The 24,531-nt window shown below is 53.7% G+C and overlaps 10 protein-coding genes across 10 annotated transcripts; 2 read left to right on the top strand and 8 right to left on the bottom strand.

The window, feature by feature from the left end:
• Nucleotides 1-1,908: 1,908 nt before the first annotated feature.
• On the top strand, nucleotides 1,909-6,052 carry DSM5745_05723 (ABC transporter ATP-binding protein; the record flags this gene model as incomplete). Its single annotated transcript, XM_026747739.1, has 5 exons — nucleotides 1,909-2,022; nucleotides 2,081-2,268; nucleotides 2,336-2,992; nucleotides 3,048-5,253; nucleotides 5,309-6,052. 5 exons carry the CDS (start codon nucleotides 1,909-1,911, stop codon nucleotides 6,050-6,052), a joined length of 3,909 nt encoding a protein of 1,302 aa, XP_026603571.1.
• Nucleotides 6,053-6,542: 490 nt separating this feature from the next.
• On the bottom strand, nucleotides 6,543-7,445 carry DSM5745_05722 (uncharacterized protein; the record flags this gene model as incomplete). Its single annotated transcript, XM_026747738.1, has 1 exon — nucleotides 6,543-7,445. One exon carries the CDS (start codon nucleotides 7,443-7,445, stop codon nucleotides 6,543-6,545), a length of 903 nt encoding a protein of 300 aa, XP_026603570.1.
• An 835-nt stretch (nucleotides 7,446-8,280) lies between these two features.
• On the bottom strand, nucleotides 8,281-8,952 carry DSM5745_05721 (uncharacterized protein; the record flags this gene model as incomplete). Its single annotated transcript, XM_026747737.1, has 1 exon — nucleotides 8,281-8,952. The coding sequence occupies one exon, from the start codon at nucleotides 8,950-8,952 to the stop codon at nucleotides 8,281-8,283; it is 672 nt and encodes a 223-aa protein (XP_026603569.1).
• A 624-nt stretch (nucleotides 8,953-9,576) lies between these two features.
• Nucleotides 9,577-10,709, top strand: DSM5745_05720 (uncharacterized protein; the record flags this gene model as incomplete). Its single annotated transcript, XM_026747736.1, has 4 exons — nucleotides 9,577-9,688; nucleotides 9,749-10,000; nucleotides 10,057-10,618; nucleotides 10,670-10,709. 4 exons carry the CDS (start codon nucleotides 9,577-9,579, stop codon nucleotides 10,707-10,709), a joined length of 966 nt encoding a protein of 321 aa, XP_026603568.1.
• Nucleotides 10,710-12,922: 2,213 nt separating this feature from the next.
• On the bottom strand, nucleotides 12,923-13,705 carry DSM5745_05719 (uncharacterized protein; the record flags this gene model as incomplete). Its single annotated transcript, XM_026747735.1, has 1 exon — nucleotides 12,923-13,705. One exon carries the CDS (start codon nucleotides 13,703-13,705, stop codon nucleotides 12,923-12,925), a length of 783 nt encoding a protein of 260 aa, XP_026603567.1.
• Nucleotides 13,706-13,998: 293 nt separating this feature from the next.
• On the bottom strand, nucleotides 13,999-16,074 carry DSM5745_05718 (uncharacterized protein; the record flags this gene model as incomplete). The annotated part of the gene is made up of 1 exon (XM_026747734.1): nucleotides 13,999-16,074. One exon carries the CDS (start codon nucleotides 16,072-16,074, stop codon nucleotides 13,999-14,001), a length of 2,076 nt encoding a protein of 691 aa, XP_026603566.1.
• Nucleotides 16,075-17,000: 926 nt separating this feature from the next.
• DSM5745_05717 (SDR family NAD(P)-dependent oxidoreductase) lies at nucleotides 17,001-18,122 on the bottom strand (the record flags this gene model as incomplete). The annotated part of the gene is made up of 4 exons (XM_026747733.1): nucleotides 17,001-17,069; nucleotides 17,139-17,299; nucleotides 17,350-17,979; nucleotides 18,026-18,122. The coding sequence occupies 4 exons, from the start codon at nucleotides 18,120-18,122 to the stop codon at nucleotides 17,001-17,003; spliced, it is 957 nt and encodes a 318-aa protein (XP_026603565.1).
• Nucleotides 18,123-18,305: 183 nt separating this feature from the next.
• On the bottom strand, nucleotides 18,306-20,000 carry DSM5745_05716 (cytochrome P450; the record flags this gene model as incomplete). Its single annotated transcript, XM_026747732.1, has 2 exons — nucleotides 18,306-18,685; nucleotides 18,755-20,000. The coding sequence occupies 2 exons, from the start codon at nucleotides 19,998-20,000 to the stop codon at nucleotides 18,306-18,308; spliced, it is 1,626 nt and encodes a 541-aa protein (XP_026603564.1).
• A 210-nt stretch (nucleotides 20,001-20,210) lies between these two features.
• Nucleotides 20,211-22,444, bottom strand: DSM5745_05715 (Zn(II)2Cys6 transcription factor; the record flags this gene model as incomplete). Its single annotated transcript, XM_026747731.1, has 6 exons — nucleotides 20,211-20,897; nucleotides 20,947-21,007; nucleotides 21,062-21,200; nucleotides 21,251-21,311; nucleotides 21,377-22,217; nucleotides 22,275-22,444. The coding sequence occupies 6 exons, from the start codon at nucleotides 22,442-22,444 to the stop codon at nucleotides 20,211-20,213; spliced, it is 1,959 nt and encodes a 652-aa protein (XP_026603563.1).
• A 499-nt stretch (nucleotides 22,445-22,943) lies between these two features.
• DSM5745_05714 (RidA family protein) lies at nucleotides 22,944-23,396 on the bottom strand (the record flags this gene model as incomplete). The annotated part of the gene is made up of 1 exon (XM_026747730.1): nucleotides 22,944-23,396. One exon carries the CDS (start codon nucleotides 23,394-23,396, stop codon nucleotides 22,944-22,946), a length of 453 nt encoding a protein of 150 aa, XP_026603562.1.
• Nucleotides 23,397-24,531: the final 1,135 nt, after the last annotated feature.

Raw genomic sequence — 24,531 nt, 5'->3', positions numbered from 1 at the left:
GGCTTTTTATATAATTATATAAAGTATTAATACTACTTTACTACTTAAAAATAGCTATATAAATAAGAAGGCTTGTTATTAGTTAATACTATTTTAAAAAAAATATTTAATTTTTTACTAAAAGTTATAAAGGCCACCACTTTAGTAAAGTTTTTAAAAAAGTTATTAGTTATAAAAAAATATTATTAATATTTAAATATAAACTAAAGGTAAGAAATTAAATTAGCACCTTTTTAATTTAATTAATTAGTATTTTATTTTATATAAAAGTTTAAATACTTATTAATTATTTATAAAAAGGTTATATTAACTATTTTATTTTTTAATTTAAGTTAATTAAGGTATTTAATCTCTTGGTAAGTATTTTTATAATTTTAAAGTTAATTATTAATTTTACCTTATTAAATTAAAGTATTTAAGGCTATAAAATAGTTATTAAATACCTTTAGTTTAGTTTTAAAATTAGTTAAAATAAATTATTACTTTAATTTAGTTAAAACCTTTATAGTAAGTTTATTTTAAATAAGTTATTAAATAAAAATAGTAATAATTTTTTAAATAGCTTTATTTATTTTTTAAATTTTAATATAATAATACTTAGTATTAAGCTAGTATTTATTATATATTTTAAATATTTTTTTAGTTATATTTTTAAAAGGCAACTTAAAAAATTTTTTTTTTTTTAAGAATATTTAGGTTAAGAAACTTTTAAATTTTTACTATTTAAGTAAAATAAAAAATCTAGCTATACTAAGCTAGCTAGTTATTTTTAAACTTAAAAATAACTTTTATACTTATAATATTATTAATAAAGCTTATAATAACTTTTAAATTAAGTATAAAAGTTAAAAATTAATTAATATTTATTTTAATTTAATAAAAAAAATAATTAATTATAAAGGGCTTAGTATAGCTTTAAAATATATATTTAAAGATATAAATAGCTTTAAAATATTTAAAAAAAATAAAAATTTAATAAGTTAAATTATTAAATTAATATTTAGGCTTATAATTTTAAGGCCCTTTATATATTATATTAATTAATAAAGCTATTAATTAAATACTATAAAAAAAATAAAAAAAAAGTAAGTTATTTATTAAAAGTTAAAGCTACCTAAAGGTTTATATAAATAATTTAAGCCTTTAAAAACTTATTAGTAGCCTAATTTTTTTACTAAAATAGTAAGGTGTTAAGCGCCTTACTTTTCTATACTAACACGGCATGTAAAGGCGTTAACAAATAAGAACTCCACCAAAATAAGAGATCTCCACCTTTGGCTGACAGGGATCTTCGCCTGGCCAAGGACAACGACAGGTATCCGGACTCAGAGCTTTTCTAGTTCAACTGCGATGCAAGGCTGTATACAAGCACCGATGCACTCGGCTAGGCATCAAAATCGATGTCTCGCTGCATCCCATACATTCCTTCGTAGCCGTGCTACCAAGCAAAGCCCACGTTGCGTCCTGGCCTCATGCCTGGAGTACCTGGGGTATAGAAAGAACAGGACTGCGCTTAGTCGAGCTCGACCAGTCCCAGTCCACGTCTCCACTGCCTTCCTTACTAAAAAGATTACCAACCGTTCTCCTTGTTTTCACTCGATTCCTCTCTAGTTCCTCAAAATCTTTTACAGCACACAATATTAACATGGGTAGATATTCCTCGGCGCCCGCGGAACCCGACCGCACCAAAGAGGCGAAATGCCGGGATCCGCGGACACAAACTCTCCAATCTGACGTCAAACTAAACGCCATCGGGAAATGCATGCGATACGAGTTTCTAGGCGCCAACGCGGAGGCTCGGAGCGTTGGGCCACCGCAGCGCCGATGGCAGCTTCTTAAACCACCTTGAGGCTCGCTGACCCTGCGGTCTTTACACAAGTTTTCTTCTCACGGATTTCAAGCTAAAGAATGGATTCCTCGGTCGAGACCAAGGAGGTGCCCTCGACTGACACTGCGAGCGCAGACAAGGATGAGACGCCGCAGGTGAACAACGAGGAGGGGGGCAGCTTTGGCGCGTACAAGGTGCGGACATTCCCAGACACGCGATCAAAACCCACCTATACTAACATTACCTTCAAAGAGAATATTCACCTTCGCCAGCAAAACCGAACTGACACTCCAAGGCATCGCGATCATCGTAGCATGCGCCTCAGGCGCAGGCATCGCGCTCCAGAATCTCATCTTCGGCCGCTTCATCACGATCATCACAGACTTCACGAACGGATCTTCAACACCAGCAGCCTTCCGCAGCGATGTCGCGGAGCTAGCGTACGCATCCCATCCCATCCCCTCTCTCCAAACACAAGACCAAACACACTGACACGTTGTACCAAAGCCTCTACTTCGTCTACCTGGGCATCGCCCGCCTCATCCTCTCCTACACGTACAACACATTCCTAACATACGCGGCCTACCGCATAATCCGCAACATCCGACACACCTACGTGCGCGCAGCCCTAAGCCAAGAAGTCTCGTTCTACGACTTCGGCACAGGCGGGTCCATCGCGGCCCAGGCAACCTCAAACGGCAAACTGATCCAGGCCGGGGCGTCCGAGAAAATCGGGCTACTGTTCCAGGGTCTGGCGGCGTTCGTCACGGCCTTCATCATCGCGTTCATCGTGCACTGGAAGCTCACGCTCATCTGCATCTGTGTCCCTGTTGCCACGATCGGCACGATGGGCGCGATTGCGGCGATCGAGGCCGGGCATGAGACGCGCATTCTGGGGATCCATGCGAAAGCGAATTCGTTTGCCGAGGGCGTGCTGGGCGGTGTTAAGGCGGTGCAGGCGTTTGGGATGCGCGATGCGCTGGTCAGGCGGTTTGATGGGGATCTTGGAGCTGCGCATGCGGTGGGCAGGAAGATTGGGCCCTTGATGGGGGTGTTGTTTTCGGCGGAGTATACCATTATTTATCTCGGTTTTGGGCTGGCGTTTTGGCAGGGGGTCCATATGCTTGCGAGCGGGGAGATTGCGACGGCGGGGGATATTTTTACGTATGTTGTTGTCTACTGCCGGTTGGGGTGTTACTGTTACTGATGTGTCCTGCAGAGTCCTTCTCTCCGTTATCATTGCGGCCATCAATCTCACGCTATTGGCGCCGTACTCGATCGACTTTAGCAGGGCTGCGTCGGCGGCGGCGCAGCTGTTCAAGCTGATTGATCGGGTGTCGGAAATAGATCCGTACAGCAAGGAGGGTCTTGAGCCGGAGTCGGTGGCTGGGGAAGTTGAGCTGGAGAATGTGAGCTTTGCCTATCCCACTCGGCCGAACATTACCGTGCTCGACGACTTCAGTCTTAAAGTCCCTGCGGGGAAGGTGACGGCTCTGGTGGGCCAGTCTGGCTCAGGGAAGAGCACCATCGTCGGGCTGCTGGAGAGATGGCATAACCCTAACTCAGGGACACTCAAGCTCGACGGGAAGCCCATTGACAAACTGAACGTCGGCTGGCTGCGGCGGAACGTCCGCCTCGTGCAGCAAGAGCCTGTCCTCTTCCAGGGGACCGTGTTCGACAACATCCGGTACGGTCTTGTCGGAACGCCGTGGGAGAACGACTCCAGGGAAGAGCAGATGGAACGAGTGCAAGAGGCAGCAAAGATGGCCTACGCGCACGACTTCATTTCCGAACTGACAAACGGGTACGATACCCCAATTGGTGAACGCGGCGGTCTCCTATCAGGAGGCCAGAAACAGCGCGTTGCCATTGCCCGCAGCGTCGTGTCTCAACCAAAGGTGCTCCTGCTGGACGAGGCAACAAGCGCCCTAGACCCCCACGCCGAATCCATCGTGCAGAAAGCCCTAGACAAGGCAGCAGAAGGCCGCACGACAATCGTGATCGCGCACAAACTAGCCACAATCCGCAAAGCCGACAACATCGTCGTCATGAGCAAAGGCCGCATCGTGGAACAAGGCACGCATGAATCCCTCATAGCAGCCGACGGCGCCTACGCGCGCCTCGTCAAAATCCAGAACCTCTCCGTCTCCGCGGAGGACCACAAACCCGCGGAAGAGGAGGACTCGGAAGAAGACAGCGTCAAGGCCGAAGACGCCCTCCACCCCACCTCCACAGCCGCAACCCTAACCCGCTACCCAACCTCCATCCGCGCCCGCCTCGAGTCCACCAAGAACCGCGATAGCTACGCGAACCACAAGCAAATGGGCGTCCTCGCCTCCCTCCTCTACCTCGTCCGCGCATGCCCGGAGCTAACATGGGCCTACATCGTCGTGCTCCTCGGCTGCCTAGGCGGATGCGCCATGTTCCCAGGGCAGGCAATCCTAATGTCACGGGTCGTCGACGTCTTCACACTAACCGGCGACGAAATGGTCAGCCGCGGCGACTTCTACGCAAGCATGTTCATCGTGCTGGCGGCGGGATGCCTGCTCGCATACGGGGCAATGGGGTACGCGACGAACAGCGTAGCGCAGCACTTAAGCCACCATTTCCGACGCACGATATTGCACGATATCCTGCGGCAGGATATCCAGTTCTTCGACCGGGCGGAGAACACGACGGGGGCGTTGGTGGCGCAGGTCGACTCGTACCCGCAGGCGATTCTCGAGCTGATGGGGTACAACATCGCGCTTGTGGTGATTGCGGTGCTGCAGCTGGTTACGTGCGGCGTGCTTGCGATTGCATACTCGTGGAAACTGGGCCTTGTTGTTGTGTTTGGGGGCATTCCGCCGCTTGTTGGGGCGGGCGTGGTGCGGATAAGGCTTGATGCGCGGCTTGATCGGAATACGTCGAGGAAGTATGGGGCTAGCTCGTCGATTGCGTCGGAGGCTATTACTGCGATTCGGACTGTGAGCTCGCTGGCGATTGAGGGGACTGTGCTGCGTCGGTACACGGATGAGCTGGACAGTGCGGTCTCGTCGTCTGTTAAGCCGATGGCGCTGACGATGGTCTGTTTCGGGCTGACGCAGTGCATCGAGTACTGGTTCCAGGCGCTGGGGTTCTGGTATGGTTGTAAGCTGCTGTCGACGGGGGATATCAGCATGTATAACTTCTTCGTCGCGTTCCTGGGCGTGTTCTTCGCCGGGCAGGCGTCGAGTCAGCTGTTCCAGTGGTCGACGAGTATCACCAAGGGCATCAACGCAACGAACTACATCGCCTGGTTGCATCAGCTGCAGCCAACTGTGCGAGAAACGCCCGAGAACCACGACAAAGGCCCTGGCTCCGGCTCACCCATTGCACTTGACAACGTCCGCTTTTCATACCCACTCCGCCCGGTCGCCCCCGTCCTCAAAGGCGTAGATCTAAAGGTACGCAAACACCTAATGCCACCCTGATAAGATAGTAGGATGCTGACTCGGCCAGATAAACAAAGGCCAATTCATCGCGCTGGTCGGCGCCTCCGGCTGCGGCAAATCCACCATGATCGCCATGCTCGAGCGCTTCTACGACCCAACCACCGGCAGCATCACAATCGACTCAACCCCGCTCTCAGACCTGAACCCGACCTCCTACCGCAACATCGTCGCGCTCGTGCAACAAGAACCCACCCTCTTCCAGGGCACAATCCGCGAGAACATCGCGCTGGGCCTGTTCAACCCGTCCATAGCGCCGCTCTCACCAACGAGCACCAAGCGCGCACATGCACCCGGCGCCGCAGACAATGCAGAGCCCGAATGGACGTCCGCATCAGACGCCCAGATCGAAGCGGCCCTCCGCGCCGCGAACGCGTGGGACTTCGTCGCGTCGCTGCCGTCGGGCATGCACACGCCCGCAGGCGCAGGGGGGACGCAGCTCTCCGGCGGACAGCGACAGCGGATTGCGATTGCGCGGGCGTTGGTCCGGGATCCGAAGATCCTGCTCCTGGACGAGGCGACGAGTGCGCTGGACACGGAGAGCGAGAGGATGGTGCAGAAGGCGCTGGGGGAGGCGGCGAGGGACGGGGACCGGGTGACGGTTGCGGTTGCGCACCGGCTGAGCACGATCAAGGGGGCGGATGTGATCTGTGTGTTTTGGGGGGGGCGGATTGTGGAGAGGGGGACCCATGGGCAGCTGGTTGCAAGGGGCGGCTTGTATCGCCGGATGTGTGAGGCGCAGGCGTTGGATTGATGAGTAAGACTTCGGTGGCTGGGGCAGTGGCTGGGCAGTGGCTGGGGCAGTGGCTGGGGAATGCTCAGCCACAGGCTGCATAATCCTTTGTGCTGCTTACATACATGTGGATGACAAATTCGCAGGGGTGGGGCAAGGCTTACAGATACACTGGGAATCCGGTACACGATGTAATATATACCAGGACCGCGAAGAGTGGGGCTGTTACCACTACTGTCAGTTGGCGCCGTGTATTTTACTGTCAGCGCGGTCTTCTCTGTAAATTACGCTACTACAAAGTCCTGTTGAGACTCCTGCAGCAAGTGGACATGGTGGCTTGCAGTTGTTGGGGACTAGTGATAATATTCAATCTTGCAATTCAACGAGAGTAGGGGAAAACAAAACAAAAACAACATCGAGAAAACTGCAATCCACTTACAAGTTCAAGGGGTGGAATACCGCAGCCAGGGGCCAGCCCCGGTGGGTACTCACCTGAGGAGGTACGATCATATCAGCCCTTCGCATAGTAGACCTTACCTGATCGCCCGTCCCCGGTCATATAAACGTGCTCCGCCGCTTTCTTGGCCTTCAGGACCTTGCCGTCCGGGCTCATCCTTGGCATCCTGTCGCGAGCTTCACGAACAAGCTCAACTCCACGCAGCTTATGCTGCAAGTCCACGTCCGGAGGATAATTAGGGTTCCCCTGGACAAGGTCTCCCCAGAGCTGGCCCAGCAGGGGGCTAAAATGCTTCTCGCCGAACTCGAAGGGATGCGGCTGTTTGAACCGTCTGATCTCCCACAGCATGTCGCGCCAGAGGCCGTCAAGCCCGGGGTTAGTGTCCACGTGTCTGCAGCGTAGAAGCAGGAGGGCCTGTGCCAGGGTATAGTCCTGGGGGACGCGCACAAAGGGGAGGTCGTACCAGGGGCCTGAAGCGCCGCCTTCTGCACGGGGTGGGAGGCGCGGGTCAATGGAGAGCGTGAGGAGCTCGTATTCTTTTTGCTTGGGGAGACCCAGCTTCAGGTCCGGCAGGTGGGGGATTATGTCGTTCTTTTTCAGCAGTGACACCAAGTATCCCGATCCTTGGCCGTTTGGCGGAGGCAGGTGGAAGTGTGCTGCTGCAACCGGGTGGAACCTGTTGAGGGCGTCGCCGAGGTGTGCGCCGCGGTCTTCCTGGAGTTCGGAGCACGAGGGATCCGTGCAATTCTTGTAGCCGGCTTTCGTGAGGGCGCCGGTTGCCTGTGGGACCTCGTTGTCTTGGATAAGGAACTCGATCTCCGGGAATCCGTGGTCCACGATGAAAAGGGCGAGTGCGGTCCAGCTCCACAGCATGTTGGGGATCTTCGCGCTGCTGAGGGTATTGCCTACCGCTGCAGCGGCGGCCTTGATCTCTGGGTATCTCGGCTGGGTGGTCATGATGAAGATGGTGGAATGAGATGACGGGACGAAAAAGATGGGATGATTGATCCGTGGTGAAGGGGTGCATCGTGCCGGTTTATATCCCATCAGCGGCGGTCAGTCTGGTCCTGGTCTCGCTTTGACAGCGGCTGAAGCGTTTATCCTCGATCTCGACAAGGCCTGCGACGTTTCAGGGTCGACCCTTGTCTTCGGTCTTTGTCATGGTTCATTGATGTGGTACCGCCGAGCGACGGCAAAGTGCTTCGTAAAGAAGCGCGAGGTGCACCAAGACAGAAGGACGAAGGACATCCCTGCGTTGGCTTGCGAGGCGAGACCTCGGCGATCTGGGATCAACGATTAGATGCGTGCGATGCTGGCTAAAGAAGAGGCTGAAGTCGGCCGGGTCGCTCGACGGCATAAGTCTAACGTGGAATATAGTTTCTGGCGCACTGGCAATGGATGTAGCCCTGTCGTTTTCGATTAGTTTCATGGACAAAGGGCTAGCAGGAATTGTCAATTGGCCACGTACTCTTAGGTCAAGGGCTTTGACTACTGAAACGCCTAGATCAAAGAATCATAATGAGCGACAATGCAGACCGGTTAAAGTCTGACACGGCCAAATACAACCTGAAACGCCTGGATCAAAGAATCATAATCAGCGACAATGCAGTGCTGCCGATGGTACAACAAAGGCAAATGCATCCCAGAAGACTGGAAGAACCATCGATAAACTACCGCAGAACATGGATGGGCAGCGAACTACGCGTGATACCAAGGAAGAAAGTGCAAGAAAAGAAGGCATGTATTCAAGATCTATATTCGATTCATCGAGAATGAAAGGATAACTGGCCTCTCATGCAGACCAAAAGCCGATCCTCAGCTTCTTCTTGAACCGTGATACTGCAGGTGGTGGTGTGTTCGAATAACGAGCCCAACTTTTCACCACTTTGTCCACTCCATCGTACTGGTCAGCCGATATCTCAACGGGGCCAGCGACTTTCAAGAGCTTCTCGATCCGGCCAATCATCTCCGCTCTCTGTGTTTCACACGACGCATCCCAAATCTCATTGATCGTAAGCAGGGCAGCGCGGACTGAGCCCGCATCAGACTCTCCAACTTTCTGAGACCTCGTCCGCTCACCCTCGGAGTCCGATCCGTTGTCGTCGCCCCCAAGCTGCTTCTTTTCACCGCCGCATTCTGTCTTGCCATCGGTCCGCGAGGTCGGCGCGGTGGCCTTCTGGGTCGCAGCTTTGGCCTTCGTCTTTGGGCGTTCTTCGACGTGCCCGTAGCCATTGGAGTGCTCCGTGAACCTGTAACTGTATCGCCATCTGTCCACAGGTTCGAAGGCCATCGTCTGCCTCTTCTTGACTCCTTCGGTCGTTGGCAGGGCGTCATGCGGGTCGCCGTTTGTCGCGGATCCGGTGGGTGCAGTGCTGGTCAGCAGTGGGTCACATTGGCTCGCGGGACCGTCTTCGTCGGGGACGTCTCGTTTGCCCACAGACACCACTGGCAGACAATCGAACATTGTCGGCTCGGTTGATGGTGCACGCGAATTGGCACGCGGATTGGTTGGGGTAGAGGATGAGACTGCGGCAGAGGACACCAGACAGGGGCGGCGATAATGGGCAGAGACGAGCAGTAGTGATCAAGGGCAGAGAATACAAAAGAGGAGTTTGTGAATGTGGTTGCTAAGCTCGAAAGAGCCCAAGCGCAGAAAGAGAAGGCGGGATCTGCGATTGCGTGTCTGCGGGAGTTCGCAGACAAGACAGGGGAAGGCAAAGGAGAGAGGAGAGGGGAGATCTGTTTGCACGATTGAAGAGCGCTCCAGAGCGCTCAAGACTGCAACAAAGAGAGATTTGGCCCGGGGTGGAGTGCATCTGAGCAAATGACAGCCGTTGTTGCTCCGGGATGTCTCATACTTCTCAGCAGCTCACGACCTTGTGTCACGATCACCAAGATGATTCCTCCTCCCCTGGGCAGGCTTCCTCCCCTGAGCAAGCTTCTTCTCCTGAGCAAGCTTCTTCTCCTGAGCAGGCTTCTTCTCCTGAGCAGGCTTCTTCTCCTGAGCAGGCTTCTTCTCCTGAGCAGGCTTCTTCGATCCGTCCTTCAAGCTACTCTGGAGCATCAATTCCCCAAAGCCACAATCAGCATGTCGGCGACAACACCCGAATCGTCCACTCCACAGCAGCAGGGGGAGGACCAGGAGGCGGCGCACACCTTCGACTACCAGCAGATGAGAGATGATCCTGGAAAATATGTTGGTTTGTTCGCCGGACGATGACTTTCAAGCGGAGAAGATGCACTGACGTTGCGCACCACAGGCTATCGCGGATACGGATACTTTGTTTCGTCGACCGATGACTTCGGCCAGTACAGAAGCTTTGACGCTCTAAACGCAACTGTCATGCTGCGTCAACAAGCTGAGATCGCGAAGATCGAACAAGACCTCGAAACCCGGGAACGCCAGCTTCGTTCTCCTGATCGCGCAGTGCACAATGGTACATTCCTAAAGAATCCAGATGAGGAACGCATGCGCCTGCTGGACGAGGCCCAGGCCAAGCTCGAGCAGTACTGTGAGTACATCGTCTCGCCAGTCAGGAAGCTACTAACCCAATGGATTCTTTGCCAGACCGGTACACCCATAGCTACGTCCAATTCAAGCAAGGCACATCGACTACGGAGCGCGAACGGGACAACTTGAAACGCTGGCACGGATGCAACAAAAACGCGATCGACCAGGATGAGAAGAAGTACATCCACAAGGAGGACCTTCACCGGATTCTCCCCAAGGCGATTGACCCGGTGCGGGACATCCTGCTTGGGTGGAAGTACTTCAGGAAGTTGCCCTTCTGGAAGAGCCCCGCGAAGGAAGAATTGCCCTACTTCGCCGACCCAGACAACGAAACGGTAGCGTCGACCGAGGACGAATTGCCCATCGAGAACCAATTACCCTACTACATCAGCCCCGGCCGCGTAACGGTCGCGCCGACCGAGAAAGTCGACAGAATGGCCAAGCTGGTGACGGCCACCATGGGGATGGTGCTCATCCTGGGTCCTATCTGGACCCTGGCCTACATCACAGAGCTGCACTTCCGGCTTCTAGTTGTTTCCATTGCTATCTCGGCCTTCGCATACTTCCTGGCTCATCTTCACCCGGAACCGTCGTATGACGTGTTTCCGCCTACCGGAGGGTAAGTCCTGGAGAGATGTTTGCCGGTGAGCACTCTACTGATGCTGAATAGGTATGCCGCGGTGCTCATGGTTTACCTGTCGGCAACATAGCGCCGATGCCTTGTTGTTCGATGGTGCGGCCGATGTCCACACCGTGCCACAACGGGACATCTCTGGCCGGTCACGCAAACACTCACGGTCGGATACACTGGGTCATGTTCGGACTGGCGTTTTGCACATGCAGGGATGTACTGGCTGGCAGTGTTCGAGTTCTGGAAAGCCTTGTGTTACCTAGCAGGGGAAGGTGCAAGCGATGCCTTACCTACGCGTTCGCTCATTTAATCCAGTTCCTATGTTATCTCGATTTCTTCCCTTGCAAATTCCATAGTGCGCGCCTCCTGAGCCTCCAGCGTCATCGCTCATCCCCTTCCTACTCTTCGGCCTTTGCGAACTATGCCACCTCCTACCTACCTAGTCCGTCCCATGACTCCGAGGCCGATGTGCAGCGATGGCGCTTTTCCCGCTCTCCCGGGACGATCATCTCGCGATCGCTATTGACGAGTATTGTTGTCGCAAAGTTGATCTCGCGATACCTAATTGACGGCTGCACATAGCCCCAGCGGCCTGGGATTTTCTCGACCGTAGGTACCCCTGTCGAGCTAGGACCACCTCGTAGCCCTACATCAACCCCACGACGGACTCAGTCGGAGTCAACCATTGAAAAGAGCTGCAAATCAAAGCATGCCTTACAGGGACTGCAGCCTTTGATTGGTGTCGGTATTGAGCGATAAGGCCGCAGAGGGCGCGATCACGTAGTCAACTCAAACTACCATACCTAGTACTCCGTAGATGGCAAAAGCCGACCGTGGGTTGACACTTGTGTGGCCCTGGCAGCTGTTCTGCCAAAGGCGGCAGCTAATCGGGACTAGCTCCCGCTGCTCTGGAAGATACGATTGGCCAGTCCTTTGACCAGCTGCCCTCTCATGTTTCTGTCTCTCTGGAGTCTTGACCGGACTCCGGAGACGATATGCCAGCGCGATGGTTGTATTCTAATGTAATCCGTCTCTAAGTATGCCTTACCCTATCGGTATCTTAATGTAGCTCGCTCTTGAGCAATTCCTTGACGGAACGTCTCAAGCGAGCTACACTACTCCCGGCCCTTCTTTCAGCGCTGCCCAAAATATATATCCGCGCCGCGCCCCATGCCAACAATCAAGCTTAGACACATTGCCCAGTCTCACAAGCCTGAGATTTGTCGCAACCATTTATCACAAGACTAAAAGGGAAGGCGGATTTTACTACCCTAGCAAAACATATCCTACATGTCCAGTTCAACGTGCGAATTCATGCAAGAGATGGATTTAGTTGGTCTTGATGGTGCGCATCACGGAGCAAAGGCACGGGATGGTATGGCAGGTTCATGGACTTGGAGTTGGGTGAGGACAAAATAGAGTGCGGCGACACTGGAATACATGGTCCACTTCCATGCGGGGGCCTGCCCCTTGCTGCTGCGAGCAATATGTACCATTGTACAGCAGTCTGCCTTGCATCGCGCTCGGGCCGATGCAATGAGAAGTCAAGAACCTATTTGATGCGTGGTATTAATCTTGACAAGTAAAACACTGATACAATGTGTACGGTAACTGGCTTGTAATCATTAGGCAAGACGTATTACCAAGACAATTTGCTGTAAGTAAATACTGGTGCTGGACTTTATTGGGTTAGCGTAGCAAGTGGGCCACTTCTAAGCTTGGTCTAGCACACATTCCAAGGCAGTGCATGATCACTGCATAATTACTCTAGAGCCACTGTGCTAATATTATGCAAGCACTACACAAGCACAGCATAACCACATATCCACTTTATAGGTGGTGCATAACCACTGTATAAGCGCATAAACGCTCTGTAAGCACTGCATGAATATGTCTTGATTAGCACAGCCACTGCATAATGCACGCATACCAGCTGCACAATACTTGCATAATCCTGTATCACTGCACAATGGACCAAACTACGCAGGCTCAATCCACAAATATCAAAGGACGCTGCCGAGCAGCTACATGGGATAGAGGGGGTTGCACTTAAACAGCGCAAGTACCATGACCCCATGTCCGCCAGCACAAAGTACCTCACAACCATCCTACGGATGACCGCTGCCTTGATCCAGCGACATGCCAAATCCCCGACCACCAAGATTTCACCCATCAGGCAACAAGCCTTGTCACAAGCCTCGCCCACCGAATGCTCTGATACCATGCATTTATTCAGGAGCTCTGAAGAAGCGTCCATCTAAGCCCACGGGTACCTTACCCCACGACCCAGATTCACCCCAAACCCCCCTGCACCTCCCGAGCCGCCAAATGAAGAATCAACCTCGCATACCCGCGATGCAAACGAACCGCCCAAGCAGGGAGGATCTTCTGTTCATCCAGCGCCCCCTCTACCAGCACAACCTCGTAATCATGCGCCGCCGAAAACCGCACCTCCACCATCTCGCCCCCGCCTTGGACACGGAATGGCTCCGAAACGCTCATCTCGTGCCGCCCGCCAGACATCAGGCGCCACGGGTACCCCCACGCCGCGATCCTCTCGAAGAACAGACGCGGGGCATCGGGCATTGACCACGAAACGAGGAGGCCGTTTCCGTTTTCTCTCGGCTCGCGCTGGACGGTTAGGGCGCCGTTGAGCAGGGCGCGCGGGCGGTCTTTGGCGTCGGGGGAAAACCCGTCTTGTCCGAGGTCGCCGGGGTCATAGTGGGCCTTGGTGAAGAGGCCGATGAGCGAAGACTCGGTTCTGAGAAGTTGCGAGGAGAGCACGGAGCGCGCCCAGGCTTCTTCGAGCGCGGTTTTATTATTGGATCTTGGATCTGGACAGCGCGATTGCGCCTGTAGCGCGCGCAGGGGAATTCGCGCGGCGTAGATATCGACGTATGCGCAGTGCTGGCTTGGTTTTGCGGGCGTGCGGAGCGCCTCACTTCCTGCTGCTGCGGGGGGTAATGCCGGATATATGGTTTCGAGGTGGGCTAGCCCTAAGTGGACTCCGTATATTGTGGCAATTGTTGGAGTTGCTATGTATGCGATTGCTCGAGCGAGGCGTTGCGTTGGCATGTTGTGCGTGATTGATGGTGTTAGTGCAGGTACTATGGTGGAAAATTGAGGCGGCCCGCGGTTATATATAATCTTGGAACCTTAAGCGGGAGTCAGCGGCTGGCTGAGGTGGGTCTGTGGGGGCGGCGGAATCGGCCCGTCGGCGTGATGGATCCTCCGGATAATTTACGAGCACGAGGTCAACACCACGACGTCATGGCCCAAGCGGCCGGGCCACCCGTAGACCAGAGTCCTGTAATTTGTATACCGACCGGCGTTGAATCTACGGGCAGCCATTGCACGCACAGTCGAGCTTAACAGTACTTCACAATAATCCGCTCCACCTGCTCGATCCAGAGTTCATCGTTCCTGCTCTCGGAATTCGTGGACGGGGTTGAAAAGCCCGCATCGGTAGAGTAGAAGCCCAAGAACGGCGAGGGGTCGCTGAAGTCGAGATCGTGACATCTTCGACAAACTAGGACAAGCGCTTCAGACAACCCGGCGCTCTTCAGGCGTTTCCGGCACCCGCCGCAGCTCATGGGGTACCGGAGGTCGTCTTCGCACACCCTCATCTTGGCCGCTTGCCTGAATACCGCGAGGGCTGCGTCGTCGTCTTTCAGATACACCAGACATTTGGCTAGCTTGTAGAAGTCGCCTGTTTGCCCGTTTGCTATTCTTGCTGCGAATCGGCCAGCGCTATCTTTTAGCATCGCGCGCCGTGTGTCGCGGTCTGTCCGTGTATACGGGACATCGCACCATTGCGCTAGCCCGTCCAGCATGGACCTATCGCCAGCCGCGAGGTCAAACGGTGTCTGGCCGTAATAGTCGTGTCGAACAGGGTCGGCGCCGCGGGACAGAAGCACCTGGACTACCTCGGGGTGTCTGTTTGCGACGGCCGCATGGAGTGGTGAGTAACCCTCCCAGTTCGTGTTGACGTCGACTCCCTTGGAAATTAGCTCGTTTAGCAGGTGCATATTCCCGCATTCGACGGCCATATCCATCACCGTCCGACCGGTCTGCGACCTGACCATAAAATCTGCCTTGGTAGATATGTGCTCAGCTAGAATCGCCTTGAAGATCTGGAGGTTAGGTCCTAGGGTGGCATAGTGGAGCGGAATGCGACCGGCGTCATCCCTCGCACTGATGTCGGCCTTTGCTCTAAGCAGCATAGAGAGAATGACGCCGGAAGAGTGAGTTGCCGCGATGTGCAATGCCGTCCGCCCGTGGTTGTCCCTGGCTGAGAGATTTGCTCCGCACTCGATGAACAGCGATGTGGCCGAAACATTGAACACGGACACCGCCAGAAGCAACGGGGTGTTCCCCTTGTAATCGGCAGCGGCAAGCGAAGCCCCGTCGATGAGAGTCTCCAAAAGATCATGCCGTTTCAACCGGACCAACGTATGGAGCGCCGTCGACCCGTCCCTGCCCTGTACACTCGGCTCAGCCCCCAAATCAAGCAGCTGGTGAATCACATCCGGCGGACTAAACTCCTGCAGCGCAATCTGCAGCGGCGTCACCCCATCCTTCGTAGGCCGCGCGACATCACCCCCAAATCTCTCAACAAGACGCGCCGAAAGCGACTTCTCCTCCTTGGCCACAGGCTCCATCGGCGCAACTTTCTCCTTCGACAGCGCCATAAGCAACTGCACCGCCTCCTTATGCCCGTTCTGCGCAGCAACTACCAACGGATGCCTCGCCGTCCGATGCAACGGCTCAACCGTCGCCCCGTAATCCATTAGCAACCGGATCATCTCGCAGTCCCCCGTGCTCGCCGCCTGGTATATCATGTCCCCGTTCCGCGCCACATCAAGCCACCCAGTCGCATTATCAAGCATGAACCGCACCAGCCGGATGTGCCCGTAGTAAATCGCCCGGCTCACCGCATGCTCATAATTCGCCCGCTCCACCGCCGTACTCGTCGGCGTCACGCCCAGCAGCAGACGCACAAGCTCCTCATCGCCATGCTGCGCCGCGAGCAACAGCGGAACGCCCCCGTTACTCGTGCTCGGCAGCGGATCGGCCCCCGCCTCAATCAGCACGCGCGCGACATCCGTATGTCCCACTCGAAGCGCCTGGTAGAGCGCCGAGAACCCGCCCACCGTCGCCGTGACGTCTGCGCCTGCGTCCAGGAGGTTCGCGACGGTCGTGAGGCGCCCGTGCTCGGATGCCCAGGTCAAGGGCGACTTTTTGCGCCCGTGTTCGTCGAAGGTGTATGTTGCTGCGCGGCGGTGGAGGCGGGGCTGGAGGAGGGTTGTCAGCTGGCGGCACGAGCGCAGGAGGCGGTTTAGGTCGGGGATTGTGAGGGTGTCGGCGATGGAGAGGATGATTTCTGCGGGGAGGTTGAGGAGGCGCCGGCTTTGGATGGGAAGAGAGGGGGAGGAGGAGGCCATGTTGGGGCCTGATGGACCTGGAGAGGAGGTGAAAGTGGTGAGGCTTGTGAGGGGTAGCCTGGCTTCCAACGCGCGTCGCAGCTCTCTGCTATTGGCGGCTGACCCTTGGCTATGACCAGGCTGGCCTAGCGGTCTGTTTAGTTCTGTATCATTAGATTTCCATGACGTAGTCTATGGTGGGGTGAGATATCTCTCGGAGATCTTATCACCATCCCTTTTCAACGCTTCTCGATTAAGTGGGCTTAAGATTGACTACCCTAGCATGAAAGCCTCCAGAAATGGCCGATCTGTAAAACGACTAGACGATTATGGTTAGGAACAAGCGCTTTCCAACCTTAATGTAGGTTTGCTCTGTGCCATGGTGGGAGCATTTTTGTACGGCTTTCTCACGACCGACCACGGTAGAGATTGCTAATGTACCGTTGGGTGTCGTTGAGAGCTAGCACAGCCATGATGCATGGTATACGGCCCAGGATAGGAATGATCGTCAGGACAGGGCGTTCCAGTACTGCAATTCTGCTTATCAAGAGCTTTAGAAAGACTGGGGAATGATTATGCTTCTGTAAGCTCCATCTCATTGGCATCAAAGGGATATCGAGTGTCTGGAGGCTTGGTTAGGGCTCGGAAATTCCAAATGCATATAACCTCATCAAAACAAGTATAAAGGGGTCAAACCTACTGACACTCCAACCTAACTAGTCTCGATATGGCTCGCATACAGCGTCTTCTTTCAGATAATATCTGCTGCCTTGTTGCAGACGTGGTATGTGGGCGTAAGGAGAATCTGGCAATGACAGCACTCGGCAAGCGCTCAACCTGCAACAGGCAGCACGTATGATTTCTTCTCAAACGAATTAACCTAAAGATATCCCTGGACTTCATACCTACCATCTAGTGTACCGAGGAGACATTTATATCCACACCCGTCACTCCTGCCCATTCGCAACCAAGACCCTCCCCCCATCTACGCAAAGCGACACCCCATCCACATACGCCTGTTTCCGTTAGCCCATGTATCACCCTAGACTGCTCTTTTACCTAGGTAACCTTCCAAGGAAACTCACCCCAGCCTTCGAAACAAGATACAGCACCGTCCCCGCAAGATCCTCCTCCCTCCCCGCCCTCCTAGCAGGAACCTTGTCGAACAATCCAGCGAACATGTTCCCCTCCGCCCCAACAGGGTTCATCTTACTCGGCACGACTGCATCCCTCATCAGCAAGGCACCTATCCCTCCACAGAGCCAAAGAGCTCGTGAGTCAGGGTCGAGAACATACACCCCGGATTCACCCCCACAACACGCACATACCACCTCGCAAACTTCGCCGCCAGCAACCTAACCAAATGGTCCGTCGCCGCCTTACTAGCCGCATAAGAGCTCAAATCCACATTCGTAACATTATGCATGCTCGCACACGAACTCATAACAAGCATGACCCCGCGTCCTTCCTCCGCGCCGCGGCCAGCACCCATGCATCGGGATCCATCTCCACCCGGACCAGCAGCAGCAGCCTGAGCAAGAAGCGGCAAGAACGCCACGCCCAGGAAATAATGCGCCGTTGTGTTGATGTTAAACGTATCCTCCCAGTCCTCCTCTGTCCGTGAAAACATGGACTCCTGCAGCGTCGACAGCGGCGCAGTCAGCACGTCACATTGCACCGGTGGATCGCGGCGGATGCCCGCGTTCGAGACTAGGATGTCGAGGGTTCCGTTTTCGCGGGACGAGATGTACGCTGCTAGGTTTGCGATTGCGGCTTTCGAGGAGAGATCGCAGGCGTAGCCGTGTGCGGAGCCGGAGGAGAGGGTTTGGGTTGCTAGGGCGTTGAGGGTCGAGACGGTGGGGGTTATTGGGTCGGTGGGGAGGGCGACGATGTAGACGTTTGCGCCGTTTGTCACGAGGCCCTGGGCTGTATGAGAATGGGTTTTTGGTGTTTATGGAGGGACTGGGTGGACGTGCCTTTGCTATCATCAGGCCGATGCCGCTGCTTCCGCCTGTGACGACGGCGACGCGGCCTTTTACGCTGAAGAGGGTTGAGATTTCTAAAGACATGATCGAGACTGTTTTGATGGAAAGAGTTGGATTGCTCATGGGCTGCAATGGTCTCCTTTACATATAGGCCATTCTCGCGGACCACGATCGGAGCCTCCGAAACCCCAACTTCGACCACCTGCACTCCCACAACCACCGCACATTGCACTCAGACAAGAAAGCCCAAGCCCGATAACTTACTTTTTACTCCTCCTTATAATACCCCCTCGTCCTCTCCTCCGCCAATCCCAAACACCCCTCCGTAGTCTCCGTATCCCTGGGTATCAATTTGACCCTAAAATCCCTCGGAATCGCCACAAGCGCACTCTTCACCTCATTATAGTCCACGTAGTCCGTATTCGGCGGCGCCTCCTCACTAGCCACAATCCTATAGCTGCACAAGAGCCGCACAAGAGCGCAGTACAGCAGCCGCGACGCAATGAATTGCCCGGAGCACGCGCGCGACCCGGCTCCGAAACTCAGATGCGCTAGGCCCTGCGATGGGATTTCCGTGGGCGGGTTGAGGCTTGACAGCCAGCGCTCCGGGTTGAATGTGTTGGCTGTTGGGCCGAAGTGGTCTGTGTCTATATTCCACGAATTCATTAGTATCCTGCAGGTGGACGGGGGTACTTGCAGGTGGGTGGGGGGCGTACCATGATTCCCAGCCTGCGCATTGAAGAGCACCATCGTGCCCGCCGGAATCACCGCGCCATCCCACTGGATCTCCGTGACCGTCTTGCGCGGCAGACTCATCGACGAGACGGTATAGTACCGCCCCGCCTCCTTGATAATCGCATTGACGTACGGCACCTTTTCCTCCGTCACTGCAGCGGTCCACGCATCCCGGACATCAGGATAATACCGCTTAATATCCTCGTACGCGCGATCCTGCCAGACCTGTCCCTCAGGCGTCGAAAGCGACCCCAGCGCCGAGGTCAACGTGCCAGGAATCGTCTCGAAGCCGCCGGAGACAAGGGAGAGACAGATACTCGAGACCTCGACGCCGGAGAGCTTGGTCTCTTCGTCTTTGAGGATCGCGGCGGAGATGCAAGGTTTGTCTGTGCCTTTCTTTATCATCGCGCGGACGCGGTTGAGGAGGAGATCGAGGTACTTGTCTCTGCGGCGGCGGAGGTCTTTCGAGCGGGCATTTTTCTCGTTGTTGGGGATGTACCGGAGGAGGGGGACGTAGTCTTGTAGGTTCTCGGACGCGCTGCGCAGTAGCGAGATGGCTGAGCCGACGTGGAGGATCTCGCGGAGGAGGTCGTCGTAGACCTCGTCCATGCGGATGCCGTAGCATAGCGTCAGCGTCGTGTTGAGCGCGTACCGCTGCAGATACGGGCGCACGCTAACCTCGCTCTCGCCGTTCTTGCTATCGCGGAACAGATCGCGGACGATACAGTAACTCTCGAGGTCGAACATGGGGTGGTAATTGCGGAGCGCTGGGCGTCCGAGCGCAGTGCCCGCAGCCTTGCGCTTCTTGCGACACGACTCATCCCAAGGCGACGAGCCGATTGTGTACCCCTGTGTGCTGGAGATGACGCCGTGGAAGGTATAGAGCTTTGGACGGTCGATCAGGGCGTTTTGGTGCGAGAGGAGCATTCTGCGGCAGTCGGTGAAGGAGTTTACGACCACTGCGCGCGTGTTGCCGAGTTTTATTTGGAAGACGGAGTGGCTGTACTTGCGCCACCAGCGCTCGCAGACGGAGGCGTGGTCGTCGCCGAGCTTGAGGAGGTGGCCGAAGATTGGGACGGCGCCGGGGATGGAGGGGAGGTTTTTGATGTGCGGGATGTCGGTGGCCCAGGTGTATTTGTAGAGGAGGTAGATCAGTGGTATGAGGAGGAGGGCTGCGGAGCCTGGGAGGGCGGCAAGGTGTGCCGTGATGTCGTGGTCGATCTTCATGGTGATGCCGTGATGCTGTTCTGTTGCTGACACTGCTGCAGGATTGGTATTTAAGTAGTTGATCAAATGGTCTATATCAGATGGAGTTTGGCAAATCTTGTTGTGCCTTTGATGGAAGATTTGGAGAAGGGCATGATATGATAGATGTCGGACAGTCCGAAGTCTCCAACCTACAGATGTACCCAGTTACCCCATCCCCCACTGATAAGACTATCTGCTCAGTATATCACCAGAGTGCGACCGCAGCCTGTCCAACACCGTCCGCACCATATTCTGAATCTGGCCAGCCGACGGAAACTTTCTGCAAAACTGTTCCAGCATACCCATTACCAACTCCAGATCCTCAATTGCCCTCGTCTTTTCAAGTTCGAAGGGCACTGTATCGGGCTGTGCAGTTGTGGAATACATTAGCGAGAGGGCTGCATTAAAGACAGTCATCAGGTTGAGCCAGTTAAATGCAAACCGCTGCTGCCGGTAGAGATTGTTGGCCTCGCGAATGGCCATCCCAGAAGACTCGGCTAGGATTTCCATGCTACTCACGTCCAGAACTGTCTGACACGCCGAGGGTCGATACAGGGTGATGAGATGAGTATAGTAGTTAAGGTCAAACCAGCTCGTACACAGATGAGGAACCTTTGACTTGCAATCCGGTAGGGGGAAGGGCATGCTACGACGCCATTGAATGAGGCGTTTGTGGAGACCTTCCCTTGTTGCTTGTGCAGCTGGTAAGTTGCTGTTCGAATGACGCTGGCCGGAATGCAAACTTGTTCCAATGGCGCTTGCTATCCTTCGAAGCTCGAGGATGTGCAGCGGCACTGCCATGCTAGTGGGTTCCAGCTTGGCTGTTGGGATGATGCCGACAGGTGTGATGTTCTCATCGTCCGCGTCGGCAAAGGGCTAAACGAAGGTAAGCAAGTTGAGATAGGGCAATTATTGCGGTGTTTACCTCGGCCGTGATGTCCTCATCCCGGATAGCGAACGGACGGCCTAGCGCCATCGACACCACCCTGTTGTAAGTCATGTTCAGCGTATAACTTGGTCATCGGGTTTGGTAAGCCTACCGATCCATCATGTAAAGCGAGAAGAACAGTCTTTTCTGATAGTCGGCGTTATCCGGTGTAAGTGTCTCGTAGACTTCACGTGTGTGTAGCCCCATTCCAATAGCCATGCGGGCAGCAACACCGACCAAGAACCATGTATCTAACACTATTAGCATAAGTGCAAGGATAAGCTGAACGGTAGTAGCTCACTTGGTCCCGCGCTATTGAAAAAGGAATATGACACCTGAAGCATTAGAACCTCCAAAGCCGGCTGCAAGCGCATGAGCACCGTAACTACTATAGACCTAGATTACCTAGGTATGTTGAAGCACGTACCAAGTCACCACATCCCATCGCAGCCTCAAAGTAAGACATCGCCTTGTTAAACAGTTGAATTGACTCGGTCTCGTCCATCAATGTGACGGAGCAGTACGTGGTCGACCCAATAGCCAGGACCATCCAGATGCGAAACTGCCAGAGGGGCGATAAAGTAAGAGCGCATAGTGGATCAGCGTACGCTGCCCAGAGCGTTTCAATGAAGCACTGCTGTTGGATAATGGGATATAAAGTGTGAGAATGTGCAAAGTAAAAATCGAGCAGGAAGCTGATGTGGCCGGCGTCCAGCTGTGACAGGTCCAATGGGTTGTCGCTTCCTTGCAGGGTGGGATCGACGGGCAGCGACGTTAGATGCTGTGGAGAATCGAGCATCATATCAAGGTCTAGGAAGTCCAGTGTGTCATCGAATGTGGGCATCAAGTCCTCCTCACCAGGCCCCCCCTGCAGCGCATCCCCGTCCCCAAACACGAAAGCGTCCTGGTCCGGCGATAGTCTGCGCAACACGGTCTGCGTGAGCTTTGCAAAGGCGACACCTGATGACGAACCAACGTATCGCTCCGCTGTTGCTTCGAGAGATAGCATCTTGAGCCCGTCAGCTAGCGAGGTGGATCGTCGGGTGCGAGTAACTGGGGTTCCGCTTGCGACTGGTTCTATATGGCCGATCACATCAGGCATTGTCGGGGGTGTAGTGATATTGATCGGCACTTGTTGAGCGCTATCGCGTTCCTCTGGACTGTTACTTTTGCTCGATGCAGTTGGCGACGACGCTGTCGTCGTCGCCGTCGCGACGGCCAGCTGCTGTTCAAGTTCCGCAACACGGCGTTCCAGGCCCCGGACATATCTATGCAGAGAGTTCAGCACATTGTATTGGTAACACAGGAAGAGGAAGCTAACGCACTCAATCGAGAACGAAGCTTCTTGGAGACTATCCTGCGGGAAACTGCAGAGGACATTCGCTTTGCGGCATCCATTACACTCAGGGAGCATCTTGTCGCAGCGCTTTTTCCGGCGATAACATCGCTGGCACGATACTTCAGCTTTGCCTCGAGGATTGGTGGTCTCCAACATGATGATTTGGTGATGGGAAGGATGTCGAGATGAAATTCAGGTGAGGGGAAGTGTTGGTTATCATTGAATCCTGCAGAGATAAGGCTGCACTCCCCTGTCGCTTCCCCACCGTCGGCGATTGGACTGATTGACCTTGGCTGATGCTGTCCGTATCTTTCCCCGCATACTCTGGGCAATGGCCGCATTGATGGGTATTTACTTGTACACAGTCCCTGTATTCGATCTGGCCTGAGACGGTGGGGTTGTGCTGTTTGTGAAGGTGAAGTTGGAAAGTTCATAGTATTCCGTCGTCTCTCGATATGCTTTGGGATCGCTCGGGTGATCTTCTAGGTTTTCTAGAAAGTTGGTACGATGTCAGAATAAAGAGGGTTCTGTCAACATTTTGCTGTGGGCATGCCGTAGAGCGGTTATATAAAATCATTCTTCAATGCACATCAGACAACCCAACCACAACAACATGAACACCACCATACACCTCATCCATAACCCTGACCTCTCCCTAGAAAATTGCCGTCGCCTTAACCTCAACCAGAAACCTCTCATCCGGCAACTCCCTCACTCCAACCGTCGCCCGGGCAGGCGCAGATTCCCGGTCCCTCCACACCTTATTCCACTCCTCGTTCATTCCGGAATATTGACTCTTCGTATCTGTGAGGTACACAACCGCATCAACAACATTATGTAGATCTGCTTTTCCGCCACTCGCGCCGTGTATGATCTCCCCGATGCGTCGTAGCACGGCGGCTGTTTGGACGCGGATGTCTGCGCTCCATGTTCCGTCGGGGTTGGTTGTTACGCCTTCGAGTTGGCCATCGGGGGTTACGGGGGCGATCCCGGAGATGTAGATTGTTGTCTTTTGGGAGGGGGAAACCAGCCGGGCGTGAGGGTAGCGGGTGAAGCTTGGGGGTGCGGAGGGGTTCAGGAGGTAGGGGTGGCCGTTTGGGGAAGTCATGGTGTTTGTTTGGAAGGGAAACGAGGTAGAACGCTTTTTGTGATTATATCTATTACCCCGCGGTATCTACGGAATTTATCTACTTTGGAACGTGGCGGGGAATCCGAACACGCCTATGTAGTTGGAGGTACGGCCAGTGCGTCGGGTCGGTGATCCCGCACCGGAATCCATATGGGTACCATTACCTGAATGCTGTAGATACGCGAACTGGGCAGGTTCTTCTTAGCTTGGAAGAGCTCCCTGGAAGCTACCTAGGGTACCACTGCCATACGAACGGCCACCACGCCCAGCCTAGCAAGGCATCCGCCTGTTAGGGCTTAGAGTATTTGGAAAGGTGAAGCAGAACGACTGTTTCCTCAAAGTACGTATTTTTTTGGACACAAACTAGGTACGACAACTAATTAGCCACCTGCCCAAACCGAGATTTGCCGGCACAAACTAGCGAGAGTTGACTTGCAGAGTGGCTTCCGACCGTCGTAGATGGAATCTCTCACAGCGACCCCATTGCGGAAAGAGAAAGATCTACCAGGAGCAAGTTAAATCATGTTAACAGCCGGCCATTCATCGCCAATTCGCGTCTGCGCGAGTCTTGCGGGTTGCGCTCGGGCATGGACAGGACTCTAGCTGAAACATTCACTCGGCCGCGATTGATCTCAACCTCTTAACCCTAAATATAGAGCTACCAGCAGCAGAAATGTAAGCAAACCGACATAAATTGACTGTCGCAAGCGTGGAGCCTCAACATTGGGGAAAATGGACATGCCAGATGCTACCGTTTCCTCCGCGTGAGGTACTGCCGCATCAACTGACCGCGAGGGCGCTATGAATAGAACTAGAGAATCTCTCTGGACGTGTCTCATCCCGTCATGCCGTAAGCTAGCTAGCTGGAATAAGCAACTTCCTGCGCTGGGTTGAGGCGCAGCCGGAGCCCTAAATAGTAGCCTACCGTACCCGCTAACCCCCGGAATCGGGATGATCGACGGCTTCGCAAGCTTAAAGTTCCGCCTACGATCGGTCATTGGCGATCATGTACATAGCCACAGCCGTGTTTGATTTGACAGTATTGAGCTGGTGAGACAGCTGTGGCTGTCAGCAGCAGCGATACATTCCTATTCGTTGAAAACGTGGCAGGTGT

Source organism: Aspergillus mulundensis, assembly GCF_003369625.1.
Source record: "Aspergillus mulundensis strain DSM 5745 chromosome Unknown scaffold_5, whole genome shotgun sequence".
Lineage (NCBI taxonomy): Eukaryota > Fungi > Ascomycota > Eurotiomycetes > Eurotiales > Aspergillaceae > Aspergillus > Aspergillus mulundensis.
Note: the sequence above shows the minus strand (reverse complement) of the source record. Positions and strands in the feature narration are given on the sequence as shown.